The sequence below is a fragment of the Panicum virgatum genome, chromosome 4K, assembly GCF_016808335.1.
Source record: "Panicum virgatum strain AP13 chromosome 4K, P.virgatum_v5, whole genome shotgun sequence".
Classification (NCBI taxonomy): Eukaryota; Viridiplantae; Streptophyta; class Magnoliopsida; order Poales; family Poaceae; genus Panicum; species Panicum virgatum.
Window position 1 is genome coordinate 10,262,305 of NC_053139.1, and position 19,785 is coordinate 10,282,089.

General features: G+C 46.4%; 2 protein-coding genes across 2 annotated transcripts; one reads left to right on the forward strand and one right to left on the reverse strand.

The window, feature by feature from the left end:
• Positions 1 to 2,242: 2,242 nt before the first annotated feature.
• LOC120703029 (toMV susceptible protein tm-1(GCR26)-like) lies at positions 2,243 to 9,307 on the reverse strand. Its single transcript, XM_039987040.1, has 9 exons — positions 8,566 to 9,307; positions 7,377 to 8,024; positions 6,945 to 7,151; positions 4,365 to 4,580; positions 4,072 to 4,273; positions 3,458 to 3,705; positions 3,200 to 3,378; positions 2,790 to 3,043; positions 2,243 to 2,690 (listed from the first exon to the last, which is right to left on the reverse strand). The coding sequence occupies exons 1-9, from the start codon at positions 8,668 to 8,670 to the stop codon at positions 2,539 to 2,541; spliced, it is 2,211 nt and encodes a 736-aa protein (XP_039842974.1). The 5' UTR covers positions 8,671 to 9,307; the 3' UTR covers positions 2,243 to 2,538.
• Positions 9,308 to 11,342: 2,035 nt separating this feature from the next.
• On the forward strand, positions 11,343 to 19,026 carry LOC120701869. Its single transcript, XM_039985677.1, has 2 exons — positions 11,343 to 11,530; positions 18,156 to 19,026. The coding sequence occupies exons 1-2, from the start codon at positions 11,343 to 11,345 to the stop codon at positions 19,024 to 19,026; spliced, it is 1,059 nt and encodes a 352-aa protein (XP_039841611.1).
• Positions 19,027 to 19,785: the final 759 nt, after the last annotated feature.

Sequence of the window (19,785 nt, forward strand, 5' to 3'; positions counted from 1 at the left end):
GAAGCGTACGCCGCGAGACTGCTCGCCTGCCCCGCGCGGAACGTTGCCACCACACCAGGTGATCTAGAAATTATTTTTGAAATTATAATATTTTAATAAAAAAATGTGAAATAAATATTAGAAAAAGAATTGCAAATCTAGTAGTACGCTGGCTAGTCAATAGCCGACAAAGTGTCTATCGGCCATTAGACAGCTGACAGGCTATTATCAGCTCGTGAGCAGCTGATTAAGTTGGCCACGTTGGCACCCACATAGCCACATTGGTGGCAGGATGGGCAGTCGGAGCCGAGAGGCCGACACAGCGCATCATTTTCTCCTTGGTAGCCGATTGGCCTATCAGCCGGCCACGAGCCGATCGGTCGCCCACCACCGCCGCCCCTAGCCCCCGCCTCCGGCCGGCGTGCCGGGCCCTGCCTCCGGCCATCGCACGCGCAACTGCCTTGACCCGTGGGTCCGAGCCAGCCACTGCAATCGAGCTGTGCCCGCCGCATGTAGCTAGGCGCACAACAATGGCCGGTGCTCTCCACGTGCGGCTGCCATTGTGCAGCCGCTGGCTCTCGCCTAGTCCTCTGTCAGCACCTTGCAACAGCGCTTCAGGTACTCGCAGTCCATCTCTGACTGCTTCAGCTTCGTCATGCACGCGCGCGGCCGGAGGTTGAGCTGCTTCGCCAGCGCCGCCTTCAATTCTCAAGACCAAGAACGAGGTAGGAACAGGCGACCTCGCCGGCGACCGCCTCCCCACCAACCACCCCTGGACGGCCAGCGGCGGGTGAGGGTGGGCACATGCCGCCGTGCTCACCAAATCCGCATTGGCGGCGGATGAGGGCGGCACGAATCTTAAAGCCTCACATCCAATGGGTGCCGAGAGGGAGGGCAGGAGCCACTGTGCTCATCGGAATATTAGCGCTTGCCGCCATCAGATTTCTTTTGGAAGGATGCTTACGGGGTTACGGGTGCTGTGCTTTTTAAAAATCTCCTCCACGAACGCGCCCTCTTCCTCGGAAGACGCTGGCGTGGGAGGACGAGCGCTCCCCGCCAGTCCATGCCGCGACGGTGTATTCCTCGGCGTGGCCGGCGACGTGGTGGCCCAGGTCCAGCAGAAAGGAGCCCGCGCTGTCGTTGGGTGATGTCGACGACGACTGACCCCGCGCCCGAGTCCTCCTTGTCGTCATCCTCCAGCGCCGCGAACGTGTTTGCCGCCGCCGACGGCGCCCGGCTCACGTAGAGGCGAGCCGATAGGCCTATCGGCTATTCGGCAGCCCGATACGTGGTGTCGGCCTACCAAATGCGGACACCTCTAGTCGGCGTCGACAGCCCGCAGAGCCGCAGGGCTAACCGCCCATGTCGGAAGGCTGTCAGCCGTCCACGAGCCGATAAGTCCGTTGTTGGTTATTGGGTAGTCAACAGGCTACTAGATTTGCAATTTTTCTTTTCAATATTTATTTCCATAATTTTATATTAAAATACTATTATTTCAAATAAAATCGTAAATCTAGGACTAAAGTCTAAAGACTGATGAGCTGGACATAATCCACCGCAAGCATACTTATCCATAGTAATGCAAGTTATGCATTTTTATAATTGCAGCAATTAATTGTTCAGAATTTAGTTAATGCTTTCTGATTACTCCATTCCAAATTATAGATCATTTAGTCTTTTGTAGGTACGTATTTTTTCTATGTATATAGATATATAAAATGTATCTAAGTGCATAACGAATGCTATGTGCCTAAATATGTTAGAATGAACTATAATTTGGAATAGGAGTCTCTAATACAAAACTTTACTTTCTTTTTTATTTCCATGTGCATAAATCAAACCATGTATCGATAGAAAATACAGTAGCAATTCTTTTTATCTCCTTGTGAATATTAAAATGTGGAACGACATGAGACACGAGACACGACAGTCACTCTTATGTAATGGAGAATCCTTCAGAAAAATCTTCATAAAATAGCATGTAACCATTGCATTCTAGTTATTTTATTTACGGTTTGCAAACTGAGCTAAGGTGAACCTTTAAATCCAGATTCAAGTTTTTAGCTTTGCACGTTTCCCTATCGTGGCTTTGTCAATCTCAAGAGCCAGCCCAATCTCTTGTAGATGCATAAGGAAAACAAAGCATCATTTATGACACTTAAGTTCGTCAAATAAGAGACAACCTACAGATGCAATTTTTTATGGCATCATTCTTCTATAATTTTTATATAAGGTAGCCTCTAAGAACGAATAGTTATACAGCTTAGGCAAAGGGAATATTCATTATCCTTCATGGTCAAGTTCCAACAAGAACTGTACATTGGAAATAATGTACAACATAGTTATAAAAGCCGAGCTTTTATAAAAGCCGTAAATAGTTATAAAAGCCGAGCTTTTATAATGTACAACATAGGAATACAACATAGTTATAAAAGCCGAGCTTTTCAGAGAAGCTAAAATAGCAAGGCAAATTGAATGGCAGAAACATCTGCCAAGTGAACCGAAAGATCAACAACAGTCATGGACATTCCTATAAATCACACCTGTAAATGACGATTTTCATTTTAAGGAAATCCGTTTGTATTGCCTCATGGTGTTTGTGATAGCTTGCTCCACTGGCAATCTTTCCATGCTTGATGCACCATAGAATCCATGGACACTGTTAGTATTTTTTAAGATGAACTTCGCTTCTTGTGGGCCAGAAATGGGACCTGTGAAATCGTGCATGCGAGTTAGATTATTTGCACAACGAAAAGCATGCGAGTACCAAGAACAATATACAACAAGAGTCCTCCAGAAAATAAGTGTACCTCCATGACAGAGAACAATTATATCAGGATTAATCCTAAGTGCTGCATCGGCAATGGCTTGAACACGTACAGCACTGTCATCTAAAGTGACAGCTGTCTTTGCCCCGATAGACCCAGCCGTTGTCAGACCCATATGTGCCACTATGATATGAGCTCCTACCTTGGCCATGGCAGCAGCTTCTTCTGGATTGAAAGCATATGGAGTAGTAAGGAAACCCATATTATGTGCCCTTGAGATCATGTCCACTTCCAGACTAGCAAAAAATAAAATCAAGTTAATACAACCTATAATAATCGTGTCCTTCCCTTATGCGAAAACTCAAAGGGGTGCTCAGACGACAACTCATGATAATATTAGTAAAGCACGGAGAGGATGCAGTTCCCAAATTTAGAACGTGATGAACTTATACCTGTAGCCCATTCCAGTTTCCTCCAAGTTCTGTCTAAAATTCCCATCAAACAGACCAACAGTTGGGAAGTTTTGTACACCACAAAATCCAATGTTTTCTAGTTGCTTGAGAAAGTATTCCATTCTACGGAACGGATCAGTAGCACAAACCCCAGCAAGAACTGGAACTCCTTTAACCACCTAAATTTAGATCAGATAGCAATAGTTGGGCACAATAAAGTGGACAAACATAAGAGCAATTGGGTTCTAAACTACTTACAGGCAATACTTCATTGGCCATCTCAAGTACAATGGCATTTGCATCAGCAAATGGCAAGAGGCCCGCCAGTGAGCCCCTTCCAGCCATTCGAAACCGCCCAGAGTTGTACACCACTATAAGATCAACCCCACCAGCTTCTTCGAACTTTGCAGATATGCCTGTGCCAGCACCAGCTCCGATAACTGGAATGCCCTCAGTGATGTATTGTTTTAGTTTATTTAGTATTGACCTCGTCTTCTGCAATGTTTCTGTCAGCACTCAGAACAGAAATCAATCCATTAGACATCCAAGTGTTATGAAACATGACAAGGACAAGGCCACAAAAAGAATGTAGCAATTATCTATTCTGCCATGGTTAGTTATTGGATTATAAGAAACTTAAGGAAGTATGAAGATGCCTATTATAATATCGTGTACTAGGGTTACTGTGTGGTTTCTGAGTTTTGCTAGTGATTTCATTGGTTCAAACCAATTAATGAGTGCATATCTGTCCATGCACTTGACAGCATCCTATGTAACCCTGAAACAAGTTTTAAGTGACAGTCATATTTGCAATGAGGGCATGTGAGAGGCAAATAGAATCAGAATCCTCTGGGGGTTAAATCATAACTAACCTGGTTTCGCATCTGGAAAATCCACAGGAGGTCTCCATATAATGGAACTATCTGAACTTTTCTGTCCTGAACTGGATTTTTTTTTCTTCCCATCTTGCTGAGGTTGGGCCTTACTAGAGGCCTTTACATCCATACCTAAGAATGCATCTACCAATGCATTTGCAAATTCAGGATCATTTATGTGATAAGGAAGCAGCTTCACCTGTCCAAAAGCCAACAGACTCAGTTCATCTATAGACAGTTAGACACCCTAAAGATGCATTGGCATTGATAATTATGGAACGTGGAGTAACCTCTCGGATGTCATTTATCTGTATAAGGGTGTTTAATTCACCCAATAGTGTCGATGTAGCTTCTGGATCATAGAATGGCATTCCTGGAGCGTCAATTGCAGATACGCCCTTCTGGGGAAGGCAAACAGTAACTTTGGAAGAAGATTTGTTTATCTTATCAGCAATGAACTTAGCAAATTTCTTGTTCTCTTCCACAGTCGTCCGCATCAATGAAACCTTCAATAGTTACACAGTTGTTAGTGATGGTACAAGAAATAGAACATGTACAAAGTTCTTGGAAATAACTGAAGATAGAATTGCAAAAGAAAGTTTATGTCCATAGATCGTCTAGCCAGTCATGCGACTTTTATGATTTAACAGTTGCTCTAAAAGGCAGTGCTGGTAAGTCTTAGATTAATTCCTTAAGAAATTGCACCTAGCTAGGAGGGCCATTAAGACAACTGGCATGCATTTGTAACAAGAACACCCTTATGATTTATCTAACATCATTCTGCATAGCTAAATCCCTAAAGATACTCCTGTGGTGGCAAACCACTATTTTGACATACAACCATACATGGAAATTTTGGGGGGAAAGTTCAAAGATGCTTCCTCTGATCCCCAGCTGTAAGTCCATTAGGACATTGACATAGTCCACAATAAGATACTTTGACTAGTCGGTATCTTGTGGTATGCTGGACTAGCAACCCCGTATTATCCTAAAGTTGGAAATCACCAAAGCTTTTGATTCGGTCTCCTGGCTCTTTCTTGTGGAGGTATTGCAAAGTCTAGGCTTTGGTCCCGTTTGGCGTGTTATAAAATATTAATACGACAAAAAATTTCAGACTACTTTTTTTCCTTATGTGACGATGACAAGCAGAATCTGCTGATGAAACTGCAAAAGTTCATAGGATTGTATTAGTTTGCTTATTCGTTGGAAAAAAAAACCTGCAAAAAAGAAATGTCCACCTTCATGAAAGGTTTCATACTATTGTTTGCTTATCAGATGTAAAAATATAAATATAGCACAGAATTTCAATCATACACTTAAATTCTAGACTATTATTTGGTTATCTTGTCAATAAGCAGACCAAAATTTTGTAACGTTATTTGCTCATCTGATGATGCTAACATTTGAATCTGCTGATGAAGCTGCACAATGTGATAAATTTATTTTAGAAACGAGTCGCTCATTTCGTGACAAGTATAGTACTAGTATTGTTTGCTTATCACATCTAAATGACAATTTCTTCTTATATATTGATGTGCAGTTCTCCTGAGCGTTCGAGAAAACATCTAAATGACAAAAATTCCATGCCTCTACTTCATGCAAAACTCATATCATTGTTTACTTAGTTATCTGATAGTGACAGCTCAATTTACTGTTGGAACTGGCCAATATTCATGACAACTATTCCAATCATTTGCAAGGTTATCACAGTAATTTGTTTAAACTTAATTCTCTGTTTCTGATTCTGCAACTTCTCCCACATCTGTTCAGTGTAGTTGCTGCTAGCGGAAGAAGAACAGTTTGTGTTGGTCTTGAGAATAGGAATGGGTCACGGATATAAAAGGAGCTGTCACAGTGGAAGTTCTACTAGAGTATTTGCAACTTTGGGAACTTCTTGAGGGGCTGGAGCTGCAGCCAGAGGTAGAAGACACTCACATTTGGCAATTCTCCACCTCAGGCAACTTCTCCACAAAATCTGCATATGAAGCTTTTTTCATTGGGTCCATTCATTGGGAAAGAATTTGGAAAAGCTCACAAGAAATCCTGGACAGCTGACAGACTAGCAAGAAAGTGTCTAATCACCCTGCAGCCAGTCCTCTATGTGACCAAACTGAAGAAACAATTGATCATTTACTGGTATCTTGTGTTTTCAGCCTGCAAGTTTGGTTTGCTATCCTATAGGGCCTCGGTTTACAATCACTTGAACCACAAGCTGTGGATCTGTCCTTTGAGGACTGGTGGGCTGATGCAAGCAATAGGGTTGCTGGTCAAGAACGAAAAGGGCTCAACTCCATTATCATCTTATGCGCCTGGTCCATTTGGAACCATCGAAGTCACTGTGTGTTTGACGGAATCACTCCTAGCCTGCCCTGTGTCGTTGCAACCATCAAAGAAGAGATGTATTAGTGGTCTATTGTTGGGGCTCGAGGAGTTTCTCGTCTCCTCACCCTTGCAGCTCCAGCCACTTAGGTGGCTCTGGTCTGGTGTTCTTGGTCTAGTTTTATTCCTTTTGTAAGAATCCTTAGTCTGCAAAATGGTGGGTTACACCCTTAATTCTGTAACATTCTGGGGTTCTTTTCCCCTCTTTTTGTTTAATATATTGATGCGCAGCTGTCCTGCTCATTCGAGAAAAAAATACTGTCTACTCGTATTTTAAAAAGTATATTATTCCAAATAGAAAAAGTTAGAAATTATGAAAATATTTTCATGATGAATCCACATCATCATTATGTTGTAAATCCAAATGATTGTTTAGCAATTGATGGTCAATGCTAAGTGTTCGACTAACAAAAAACCTAAATGGACTCATATTTGGGATCAGAGCTAATAAAAATTGACTGGAAGCAATTGAGAGGTATTGATATGCTAACCTGCTTATTGTGAATATGGATCTTTCTGTCTGCAAAAGCAGCAGGAATTGTATCTCGACCTCCAAAGTTAACCATATCCAAGGCTCCAACACTAAGAACAAGAGGGATCTTATTATCTATAATTGCATCAAACCTGGACTCATCACAAGCCATGACACCGCCTACAATATGGTCTGCAACTTCTGTTGTCGTTACATCCAGTACACCCTATATGCATTCAAATAGAAGTAATATGAGAAAGTCCACAAACATGAAAAAGATAAATGAATTGTTGTATCTGAGGCATTATGTTCACCAGTAAATCCAGACATTACAAAACAGGAGATAATAGCAATCCTATCCTATCAAGAGTGATCTGATTACTCAGCAGAAAAAAATAAAAGAACTACAATTACATGCAGACAAAATGTAAAAGAGTCTAGAAAGTATTACCTGTATGAAACCACTCCTAACTAGTTCTTCCATTGCTTTGCCTCCTACACCAGTGGCATGGAATACAAGTGTCTCATACCCTTCTTTGTTCAGTCTATCCTTGACAGCATTTACGCATGGTGTTGTAACGCCAAACATAGTAATACCAATAGTTGGCTTTGTTGCAGTCTCATCAGACTCACTGGATGCCAATAAGATTCCAAGTACCATCCCAGCAAAAGCTGCAGCAGCATTGGACAATATAACACGGCTGACACTGTTTATTCCGCATATGTCAACAACTGAAGGAAACAATACCAAGTCAGATGTTCCAACATAAGGCGCCGTGTGACCACTAGCAACAGTAGATACAATAAGCTTAGGCACTCCAAGTGGCAATGATCTCAGAGCAGGAGCAATTAGTGCTGTTCCTCCACTTCCTCCTAAACCAACAGCACCCACCAGCATACCACTATCATATCTTTTTTTCAGAAAACTCTGAAGAGCCTTTGACACGAGTGATATTGCTTCGCCTCTGTCATCTGGAAGATTATGTTGGTCAACATCCAATAGACATGAAAGAACTGTATTTCTCGGGATAAATGTGACGTCTTTAAGATCCTGTGCTGTCTTTTCAGTTGTGGAGACATCCACTATGCTCACTTGAACCTGCAATACCATCCGAGTCTAATGAAATCAAAGAACCAATCAACAATAATATAGCTCTATCAAGCATGGAAACTTTCAGTAGAGAATTCCTTCACTGGACTAAGATGCTACAGGTGCCAATAACATTGCATTTCCTTTTTTTTAACCGAACATTGCATTTCCTTATGGAGGCACCTTTTTGTTGGGAACTGTTTCGCCCTTTTACACCAAAACACAACAGTACAAACTATACCTTGCAGATTAGACCAAGAAGAGGTGCATTAGTGCTTTTGCAAGTTCCAACCATACTATTTCACCAATTCCATCCCTGAATCTCAGATAATGCCCCATCAGGCAGAGGACCGACCGAAAAGAATGGTTACCATCCTGTTTTATTTCGTACTGTAGCCGTCGAGAATTGTAAAAATAAACTCTTTCAGGAAATGTGGGCAATGTTAGGAGTAGCACCGGCCGCAGCAAAATTTTAACCGTCTCATACTCCTAAATGCTACTGGGGGACCGGAGGAGGAAAAGACAACGCAAAGGCTGTGCACGGATATACCTTGGGGTCAGAGCCAGCGGCGGCAAGGGCGGAGTGGAGTCTGGCGGCGAGGAAGAGGAGCTCCTCCAGCTTGGTATCCGCCGTCCCGATGCAGAGCACCTCCATTTCTTCCCAGCCGCAGAGGAGCGGAGAGGGCGAGATCTCTTGGGGGCGGAGCAAGCGGCAGTGCGTGCGTTAGTTGAGAAGGGTCCCTGGACGGAGGTTGAAGAAGGGGGCGGGCGGAATCCGGCGAAATCCGGCGAGCTCCCTCGCCGGCGGCCAGGGGAAAGGGGTGGGGGAGCAAGAGGAGACCGAACTCTACCCGTTTGTGCGCTCGGACGGGGCTGGAGGCGCCCGGAGAGAGGTCGCCCACGGCGGGAGGCGGGCGGCGGCGACGGCAAGCCGCGGCAGCGGTGCACCGGCGATCTGGGCGGAGGCGAGCGGGTCGGGGAGCTTCGTCGAGGCACAAGGAAGGTGGCTGGGGGGTCTATTGGCGGCGAGGAAGGGCGGGGGAGAGAGCTCAGCGGCGAGATCGAGCTTGGTGGCGGCAATGGCTGACGGCGGCGGCTTCCTGGACTTTGGGGCGCCGGAGGGGGGCGGGCCGGAGGGGGCGGCCGGAGTGGGGCGGCCGGAGGGGGCGCCGGCCGGAGGCAGAGCGGGCTGGAGGGGGCAGCCGGCGGCTGGGACGGCCGGAGGCCGCGGCCGGCGGCGGCAGGGAGGTCGCGGCCTCGCGGGGAGCCTCGTCTCCCCCGATCCGATCCACCGCGGGTGTCGGCTGTTTTTTCTTTTTTCTTTTTTTAACTTGGGAATATGAGTAAAAAGGTATCTAGAGGCAGAATGGCCATTTCCATTGCACAGACCCACATATTAGTCCTATGCTACGGTTAACTACTAACGGAATATGGACGGAAGGGTATAAGGGTAAAAATAAATTGATGGTAGAACATATAAGTGCGACTGAAAAAAATAAAGATATAGAGATTAAGAGCACTTAACATAAAAATATACACGTAAAAATCTCTAGTTGAGAAGTGAGCTGCTGATGTTGGGGGGCGACTTGATGAGAGATCGACTCGCACCTGCCACCGGGATGATCCCCCGCTGCGTCGCGCGTCATCGGGGTACACAAGGGGAACGATTCTGCGTTACTATACCTCGTGTCTCGACGATTCTGTCTTCTCCACTGCGAATTTTTAACTAAAATATATGTAAAAGCTATATCTTTTATATGAAACAGAAGGTGAGTTCCACTGCTTGTTATATGTTAATAAAAAACAAGTAAATAAAAAGAGTACAACCACTGATTTTTCAGGTAACAAAAAAAATAAAGAAGATAGAAAATACTACAATAAGACTAGCCATTGGAAAAGTGTTTATGTATAGCTTTTGCTCGTAGGATAACTAGAGCCAATTTTGTCTTTAGGCGCCTCAAATATTGCAATGCTAACATAATGATTTCTTTGAGTGAGCGTACAAAAGGAGGTGACTCTCCTGGAATCGAAGGAGTAACAAATCGGAGGTAATTCTTTTGGAACCGACAAATCTATTTTTTACTTTTGACCATCTTCTCTTCTCCTATGAGAAATTTGACGACCTCCTTCTCTTCTCCAATAATGACAACTTCGACAAAACCATTATAGGCAAGGTTTGGAATTTAGGTTTGAGTTGAGAAGGGTTATGTGGTTTGGAATCTAAAGAAGTACCGGGGGTAGCTGCAGGACCAGTGGTGATGGTGGTGGTATGTGGGCGCGATGGCGGGCGGTGAGGATTGGTGTCCAAAAGACCCTCTAGCAGTGATGTCAAGATACACGGCACACTCCTCTAAGATCCAGACTGAAGTATTACAAAACTACATGATCAACTACAAAGAAATTTGAATCGAATTTGATTAATGTTGAGAATCTAACTCAAGTTGTACCAATGGATTCCCTCTCATCTGTTGGAAGTTGAGAATTTCCCTTCATGGGGCAACGATAGGGGATATGAGAAAGGGTGCTGCTAGCGCCCGGACGTCCGACATCCGGACCTAGTATCAGACGGTAGTTTAGCATCAAAAGTTCCCTCCGATTTAAATTTTTTTGCAACATTTAAAAATAACATATGCAACATCAAAACATAATAACGCATGTAACATAAAAAAGTCAACATTCGCAATATTAAAAAATACATTTATGAAAAACTTCTTAGCCATCTGTTGATAATGGAAAACCCGACCACAACATCGGCATCATGTTACATGCAACGTTCAATCTTGCGATGATAAAAAATTCTCCACCAGTCAAAGTCAAATCATCAGGAGACAACATCCACAAATCAAACATGTGACATATTCAACGCAACAGTTGCAACATCACCAAAAAAAGAGACTTATGACCAAAACACTCATCGCAACATCATAAAATTGTCACTTGCGCCATTCAAACAATCTGTTGTAATATAATGAAATCACAACCGCAACATGAAAAAATCCCGTTTGCAACATGTTGGATAATTGAAAGAAGCCCCAAAGCATCAATGGCACAATTCAATTTGCTGTAACATCATGAAATGGCAACTGCGACATCACAAAGTAATGATTAAAAACATGTCAATGGCTCTCTTTTCTTCTTCCTTCTTCTTTTCTCTCTTCTCCCTCCCTCCTCTCCTCGTTCTCCTACAACGACGGCATAGGACCGGGATGGGGGTGCGAGGTAGGGATGAGAGGGTGGCGGCCTTCATGCGGTGCTACCACACATTGCTGGGCCGGGCGAGCAGGCGTCGGCACGGTGCGGCGGGCACGGGCAGGCGGGATAGTGGGCATGGGTAGGCAGCGCCGTGCTGCTGGGGTTCCAGCTGCTGCCAGCGATGCGTTCCTTCTTGTGCGCGTTCTAGTGCCGGCCCTGCGCCTGCGACTTGACAAACGTCTTGTTGTAGAACAGGCACGGGAACAACCGCACACTGCTGCTGCCGTCGACAAGGCCGCCGCTGCTTGTGTTATCAGAACAAGGTGCACCACCACGAGAGGACTCCATCCTGCTAATGAAAACTGTGGATTCGCTATATTTGGATGAAAAATCAGCCATGGGTAGCACGCACTAGCTAGTAAGCGGCACTGCGCAGCGGGAAAGGAACGGGCGGTGACTTTCATGCAGTGTTGCCGGGCACGGGCGTCGGCGCTGCACGACGGGGAAGGAAGGGACGGCAGCGCGGTGAGCACGGGCCGGCAGTGGCGGCGCTGCACGGAGGGGAAGGCGGCGACAGGGCGGGCACGGACCGGCGCCGAGCACGGGCGGAGGCACTGGGAGCCGGCCCCGGGCTGGAGGAGCAAGATTGCAACAGGTCCGACAGCAGCGCAAAATGATCCCTCGCGAGCGAATAAAAGAACGGCGTGGCAACGAGTGAACCAGAAACCTCTCGGTGGTGGAAGGTGGGGCCAGTAGTGGCATGTGACCGTCCAAACGTAAGATTAATAGTGTTACCGTATGGGGAAAAAATGCAAGACGGAACTTGTCTCTAAGGTTATTCTAATCACTATTCGCATTTCCCACTATATGAGTATTACCATTATTTCGCCCCTTCCATAGGAGAGAAAGGGGAACAACTTCAATTTTAAAGTTTCTTATGTCATACCTGAAATCACCAATGCCCACCTTGTTTAGTTCTTTACGTGTAAAGTTTCTAAAGCATACAGACACACATTTAAAATATTAAATGTAAACTAATTATAAAATAAATTATAGATTCTACCTATAAACTGCGAGACGAATTTATTAAACCTAGTTAATTCGTCATTAGCAAATGTTTACTGTAGCATCACATTGTCAAATCATGGCGCAATTAGACTCAAAAGATTTGTCTCGCAATTTATACACAAACTGTGCAATTGGTTTTTTATTTTGTTCACATTTAATACTTCATTCAAATATTTGATGAGACATTTTTTTGGCAAATTTTTTTTATCTAAACACGTACGAAATAATGATGCGTAACACCTGGCCAATGCCTTGTTCGGCTGGGAGATTCAGCCAGCCACAACAGTATTTTCCTCTCACGCCAAATCAGCCAGCCAGCCAGCAGTGTTTTTCTCTCACGTCAAATCAGCCAGCCATCTAGCCAGCCAGCCAGCCGAACAAGGCACTACACTGCGTCCGTGCGGATGCCGTCGTGGGCCTGCCAGGCTTGTTGGACCACGCACGGGACGCCTCAACATCGCGGTTGGGCCGTATGCGCGCGTCCAGACCATTGGCCAGCGGCACAGCAGCGCGTGAGACAAGGTGAGGCCGGTGAGGCCCAGAACGCCGGTGAGGCCGGCAGACCGGTGCCCCCCCGGGCCGGTCGCCGGTGTGGGTCCGCCGGCGGATCATCCGGATCGAAACCATCATCGAGCCGTGGCCGCCGGCCGGCGCGCTCGTGCGAGCACGATCCAGGGCACAACCCGTGCGCCCATCCCAGCGGAGCACCATGATTCCGGTCACTTGCGCCGGGATCTGCCGCGGCAAAAGGCACCGGCCGCGACCCCCGAAAACAGAACAGCCTTTGCGCTTTACAGGCAGAAGAAAAGCTTGCCGGAATCCCGACGACGCCCGTGGGAGAAAAAGGCGCCGATCGGGGGCTAGACAAGCGCGGGCCAGGCCACCGCGCACCGGCGGCGGTCGGGCCGATCTCGTTAGCCACACGCTGCTCGCGCCCCGCCGTGGCCGCGCGCGGCCCGCAGCGTCGTCGTCCATGACACCGGCCGGCGCTGGACGTACGAGAGCCACGCGCCCGACGCCTGTCGCGACGCCGGCGAACGGGCGGCGCGCCGCGGAAACCAGGCCAGTCTTATCAGGCCGTCCGGAGCTAGGTCCCCCGCCGTCCAGCCGCGCGCGCCACGCCAACGACTGCGCCGTCAGCCATGGTGGCGCCTAGCACCAGCCGACGGGCTCCGATTGGATGGACGTCGACCTGCTGGGGGGAAAGGACGACACGGTGGGAAGGAAGGTGTAACAATCCAATTTTCAAATTCAAATCAAAATTACGAATTCCCCAAAGATTAAGGAAGTTTAGCCAAATTGGAGCTTACATGTGGACCCCACATGTCATGCTCTCATCTTCCTTCTCCCTGTTTCTCCCGGTGACGCACGGTTCGCAGTAATGGCACCGACGCTCCCGAAGCCGTGCGTGGCCGTCGAAGGCATCGCCGCGTTGCTTGGCCGTCGGTGACGCCGCCAAGTCGACCACGACGCCTTCCCGAGCCACCACCTGCCTCACTTTCCGTCTACGCCTCGCTCTCCTCTCCTTCTCCTCCCTGAGTTCGCCATGGACGGCGTTTGAAGCAACTCGTGCTCGTCGGCCTGATTCGCGAGCTCCGCTCCACGAATTCCAAATCCACTTCACCCGAAGCTCCTCCACCTCTCTAGCGACCTTCCCAACCCCTCCAATCCTAGCCACGACCCCTGCATCGCCGGGAACCGAAGCTTTTCCGGCCGCCAGCCATTAAAGCCGGCCAAGCTCCACTCCGCCGTCGAACTCCTACCTCGGGTCTCCGTTCTCTTCGCCTAGCAGCTCAAATCGACCTTAGGTAAGCCACTGGTGCTCATGCTCTCCACGTTCCTTCGCGTTCGCGAGGTTTCCACGCTCGTTTCGCGCCATGCCGCCGCCGGCCACCGTGCTCGCCGCCGCCGCACGCCGGCGTCGTGCTCGCGCCGCCCCCCCCCCTCCATGTTAGCGCGAGCACCAGGGCCGCCCTACCCTGCTGATGCTTGAGCCGCGCCGCTCCGCCGCCGCTTGGTCCCGCCGCCGCCGGCCCGAATCGCGCCGCCGCCTTCTCTGCTCAGCGCCGCCGCTAGGGTTCCTCGGCGCCGACCGCCTCGCCGCCTGGGAGCGCGTGCGTGGGCACCACCACGCTGCTGCTATTGCGCCGCCGCGCGGCCGCCGCCGGTCACCGCCGGCCGCGGGCCTCGCCCCCCCTGCGCCGGCGAGCGCGCCATGGCTCGCGCCTGGCCTGGCTTAGCCGCCCCTCCTCTGTTTTGTCCCACTGACCAGTGGGGCCCACTGGTCAGTGGGGGAGTTAAGGGGAGATTTTTCTTTTATTTTGTGTTTATTTTCCGCTATAGCTTGTAAATTCCATATAAATTCAAGGAAAAATGCGAAAAATATGAAATAAATTTTGTCGGGTTTGTTAGAGTAAGATCTATGGAGGAAAAATATCCACAGTGGCAAAATGACCTTTTTACCCCTGCAATAATTTAGATTGTGTTTAGTCTTGCTTAATTAATTTCTATAGATTTGTTAATCGAAAAATTATGAAATTTTTGCAGTAACTTACTTTAAACATTAGTGATCCACCATAAAATTTTTATACTAATAGGACCTAGTTTAGTATATGAATATAATATGTAACCAAACTTAATTATTTGTATAGGTATAATAATATTTATTTTACATGTAGATTTTTATACAAATTATAAGAGGCAATTAATAATGTCTTTGCTAGTCGTATTTTATTTTATAGTAAATCATGCTCTAATTAATAATTTGGCCTCTAATTGTTTCTAACATTAGGATTAAAGTTAATTAGCACCATATTTGCATCCTTTTATGTAAATTGTAATTTGTTTAATGTTTATCTTCTAATGGCAAATTCATGATTGCTTCTACTCATTGTCTCATATGCATGCATATAGAATCCGCGACTGAGGAAGTCGTATACGAGGTAATCGCGGAGCCGCAGGAGCAGACGGAGCCAGCCCCGCAGGCGTTTCGTGACGACCCGGCCCAAGGCCCAGTGGACACTAGCTCTGAGCAGCAGCCCGCAGGCAAGCCCCGGTGCATGTCCTAGTATTTTAAAATTATGACATCTATATATGTTGCTATTACTTATGCATTACGTTTCAGGAGTTGATTTGAAACCTAGTTGCATGATCCGTAGTTCCTTGAGTTGTACTAGTATGTATAGGGCGATAGCAACGCTATGCTTAATAAGTATCGATAGAAGTCGAGTGACTGCTTGTCACTCGCGAGATATAGGATGTTAGAAGACGAGTAATTTCCAGTTACTCGCGAGATATAAGTTATATGTATAGTTATGTTACAGTATCTGAGTTATTGAAAGTGAAATGGAATTGTGAGACCGGGCGGGAAGTGATGATGTTTAGGTATGGCAGCAGGACAGGGTTCCTGGTTGTCTTAGCCTCGCCTGTGTCGATCAAGGACCGGTCGTTGTGGCAGTGCTGATCGGGGATTGAACTGTACTAACCGCATACCGGGAGTAGGAGGTAGTCGAAACCGGTAAGCCGAGTACTGCCTTGCTTCGAAAGTACAGGAACCCGCACCCAACTCCTGGGGCGAGTTGAGTAGTCGCGGAGAATTGGGTTGCACATGTTTACTTTTGGTGGTCTCACGTTGAGCTCGGCTGACCATATGTCGTTGGGCTGGTTCCTGTAGTTCGAGGCGGGGAGGGAAATGGTTGGCATGTATAGTCCGACGGGGCAAATACGTGCCGTGTTGGTTAGGTCCACCTTGCAAGGTTAAATCGGATCGATTCGCCGTGTCTCGCGGTTATGAGGGCCTTGATCTCTTTGTCGCCACGTAGAAATGTATTAGAAATATTAGGAATACATGATGGAACTATTTTGAATCATTATTGTAATGCTCCAACATGATTGTTTTAGTTAGGCCAATATTAGATGAGAGTCTTTCTACATAGAATATGTGAGCTAAAATATTAAAAGTAAGGATCCATTTTTAGACGCTTTTCTGCAAATAATCCACAGCCAGAAAGCCGTGCATGTCTAGATAGTGGGCTATGTATACCCATAGTCGGGTAAGTCTTGCGGAGTATTAGTATACTCAGGGTTGTGGCTCAAACTATTTCAGGTCAGGATGAGATAGACTTCTGCCCTTGTTGTGCTAAATTCGTCCAGCTTGGCGCGGATGGTTGGGAGGTGTCCGGACCAGATGTTTAGTTCCTACTAGTTACCGAATCACACACCCGTGGGCTGAGTGTGTGACTCGATGTTGCGTTTCCTGTATTATAGCCGGCAAGTTTGCTACATCGGACTTTGTTTTAAACTAAAGTTGCTCTTGTATATTATTTATGTACTTAAACCAGATTTGTAGAACTCATTATACTCTACTCGGTATTGTAATCGTATTTGTATGTATTCGTCATATTTGTACTGCCTGCGCTCACCTTCGCGTGGGACTACTGGTGTTTATTTCGATCGGAATGACGGTTTTGAAAGGGCTGTCAAATTAAACCGTTAAGCCAAATGTGCCTGATGTGTTCAAATGATGGCCATTTAGCTTAATTTGAGTTTTAATTTGGCGGTTCTGTCACAGCTGGTATCAGAGCCGAAATACACCAGGGGTGGTATGGATGTGACTATTTTCTAGATTTTTAAAAGTAAAAACTAATTTCTGGGGTATAAGGAAAATCGTTTCAGTCACGCTTTACGATTAAATCCGTACTAAGCCCTATATAGTACTTGGTTATTTATAAATTGGTGGCAATATTTATATTCACTGACTTCCAGCACATTTCTTTCTGTTAAACCTGAATTTCTTGCACAACCCTTACTTAATATTGTAACGACGCACCTACGCTGAGGTAAGCAAGGTGAGCAATTCTTGGTAGTCTTTAGAATAGCCCACGTGTTTCATACGTGCGCGGGTCCCGTATGATGAGCATACGAGGAGGTGATAAGGCTCCATTCAAATGAGCCTGTCGCTATCTGCCGCCTGATATGGAGCGCGGACTTCCCACCGTGTGATTGCAATCACGGCCATCTCGTAAGGCAATGTTACGAGATGTAAATCTGTCATGCGATTGGTTGTGACCGTGTACCTTGGGGCACGTGTACCCTTGGATGTCCCGTAAGGCGATTTGTACGGGAAGTGAATACGTTGCCTCGGTAACGTATGCAGCGCTGTCCATGCAGCGTTGAACGCATGGGCGCCATCTCTATAGTGGATGGTGATGTATGTGTGAATATGTGGGCAACTGCATATGCGTTACCCATGTGGCGTAGGACACATGGGGGCCGTTCGTGTGTGCTGGCACGATGGGTCCAGTCGTGGATATATGCATATATCTGTATATCATGTGATTTCTGCAGGTACACTAACAAACGAACTCGTAAGTTAAGGCGTGTAGAAATCGATTATATAATTGAGAGCGTATGTTGCCACCAAAAGACCACGTATATTGCCCTATATTTGTCGGCATTTTTGTTGGAAGAGTGACGTAGGACGATCATGCATAATACCATTCATTGCATTATAAGAGTGAGTTAGCGAGTTATACCAAAAGTTGTAGAGTATTTTGATAGCCACTCGCTTGCAAAAGTTGTGAATTTTTGGACGCATAGTTTGGGAGATATTGTCAAATCTATGCCGCGAAGATTTGTGGTTTTGAGAGTTAGTTGGGGCCTATGTTGTATTTACAAGTTGATGCAAAAACAGTTGTACCTCCCTCGTGCATGATCCAGCCATTCTTATTACAATTGTGGGGCACAAAAGTGTGATACAATTATTGAGTTATCTAATCAGTGTTCTAAATTCAGCATTTTTCATGAATTGAATATTAGTTGCTATCATGATTATTTAATTTAATCAGATATTGGAACTAATCGATTCATGATTAATTGCAGAATGCCGAACACCAATAATGACTCCTCTGCGCCCAATGGTGCTAATGCGCTGCCACCGCCTCCCAATTTGGTTGAGGCAATCGCGGCCATGTTGACTGGGCGCGATGAACAGACGGAACTGCTCCGTCAGCTCGTTCATCAGGGTGCTGCACCGCGGCATGGAAATCATAATCATCACCAGCCGCCTGTCCCTGGGTATCAGGAGTTCTTGGGTACTCAGCCACCGCTTTTCCATAAGGCGGATGAGCCACTGGAAGCTGACAGTTGGCTCCGGACCATTGAGTCCAAGTTCACTCTATATCAGTATGATGACAATGACAAGGCATCATTTGCAGCTCAGCAGCTCAGAGGTCCTGCACGTACGTGGTGGGATAATCACGTAGCTATGTTCCCTGCTGGCACTCGGTTTTCTTGGGATGAGTTCAAGGAAGCTTTCAGAGCACATCATATCCCTGAAGGGGTTATTCGCAGGAAACTCAATGAGTTCCTGGCTCTGAAACAGGGCAATAATACTGTGACACAATATGCTCAAGCTTTTAACACTTTGTCTCAATATGCTGGGTATCATGTGGAAACAGATGAAAAGAAACAAGCGTGCTTCAGGCAGGGGCTTAGCAGCAAGCTCCAGGAACGTTTGATTATGTTCAAATTCAACACCTTTAGTGAGCTGGTCAATGGGGCTATCACTCAAGAGGACGCCCGTATAGCTCATCAGGCAGAGAAAAAGAGGAAGGCACCAATGGGTGGATCTTCTAGTCAGGCTAATCAGAGGTTTCGTCTGATTCAGGCCGGACCCCCTCGTGCACCTTATCAGCATCGGCCGGTGTACCGACCAGTACAGTATCAGGCCACATATCAGCCTCCACAATAGCAATCAGGTTATAGGCCAACACAGTACCAGTCGGGATATAGACCACAGCAGTACCCACAACCTCAAGGGGTAACCAGATCTCCGGTGCCTCAGCAAAATATGCAGAAGACGTGGGTGCAGCCACAGAGTGTACGCCCTAATCTTCCTCCCTGTTACAACTGTGGTCAAGTTGGTCATTTTGCACGCGAATGCCCTATGCCACCTAAACAAGTTCAGGGTTCTAATCAGCACAATCAGAAGCCGAAAGTGGCTCATTTCAAGCCAGGACGCGTGCATTATACCACGCTAGAGAATGTTCCTGAGGGAGCTCAAGTTATGGCGGGTATGTTTTCAGTTCATAATCAACCTGTTACCGTATTATTTGATTCGGGTGCATCTCACACGTTTATTAGCAAGGAGTGTGTCATTAGACTGGAACTAAAAATAGAGAGCATGTCCAAGCCGTACCATATTCACTCACCTGGGGGAAGATTAATCACCAATCAATTTGTTAAGCAAGTACCCCTACAGTTGCAAGAGAAAGTTTTTCCTACGGCCCTTATAATTCTACCAACTCAGAGTGTAGATATTATATTGGGCATGAACTGGATGGATGGTCGAGGAGTTCTTCTAGACACTACCTCACGATCTGTGCATATTAACTCTTCCATCCATGGTTCTATGACTTTGAATCTGGTGGACCATATGCCTTCGACATCCACAGTGAATCAGGTTAAGGCCAAAAGTCTGGCTGAAATACTAGTGGTGTGTGAATATCCG

What these genes read in the sequence shown, in the direction of transcription:
- LOC120703029 (XM_039987040.1), bottom strand. Translation starts at nt 8,670, where the DNA reads ATGGAGGTGCTCTGCATCGGGACGGCGGATACCAAGCTGGAGGAGCTC. An exon ending in TTAGGAGTGGTTTCATACAG is followed by an intron (nt 7,152 to 7,376) that starts GTAATACTTTCT and finishes GAATGCATATAG; the next exon opens with GGTGTACTGGATGTAACGAC. An exon ending in GAAACTGGAATGGGCTACAG is followed by an intron (nt 3,044 to 3,199) that starts GTATAAGTTCAT and finishes ATTTTTTGCTAG; the next exon opens with TCTGGAAGTGGACATGATCT.
- LOC120701869 (XM_039985677.1), top strand. Translation starts at nt 11,343, where the DNA reads ATGGGTAGGCAGCGCCGTGCTGCTGGGGTTCCAGCTGCTGCCAGCGAT. An exon ending in GCTTGTGTTATCAGAACAAG is followed by an intron (nt 11,531 to 18,155) that starts GTGCACCACCAC and finishes GATTAATTGCAG; the next exon opens with AATGCCGAACACCAATAATG.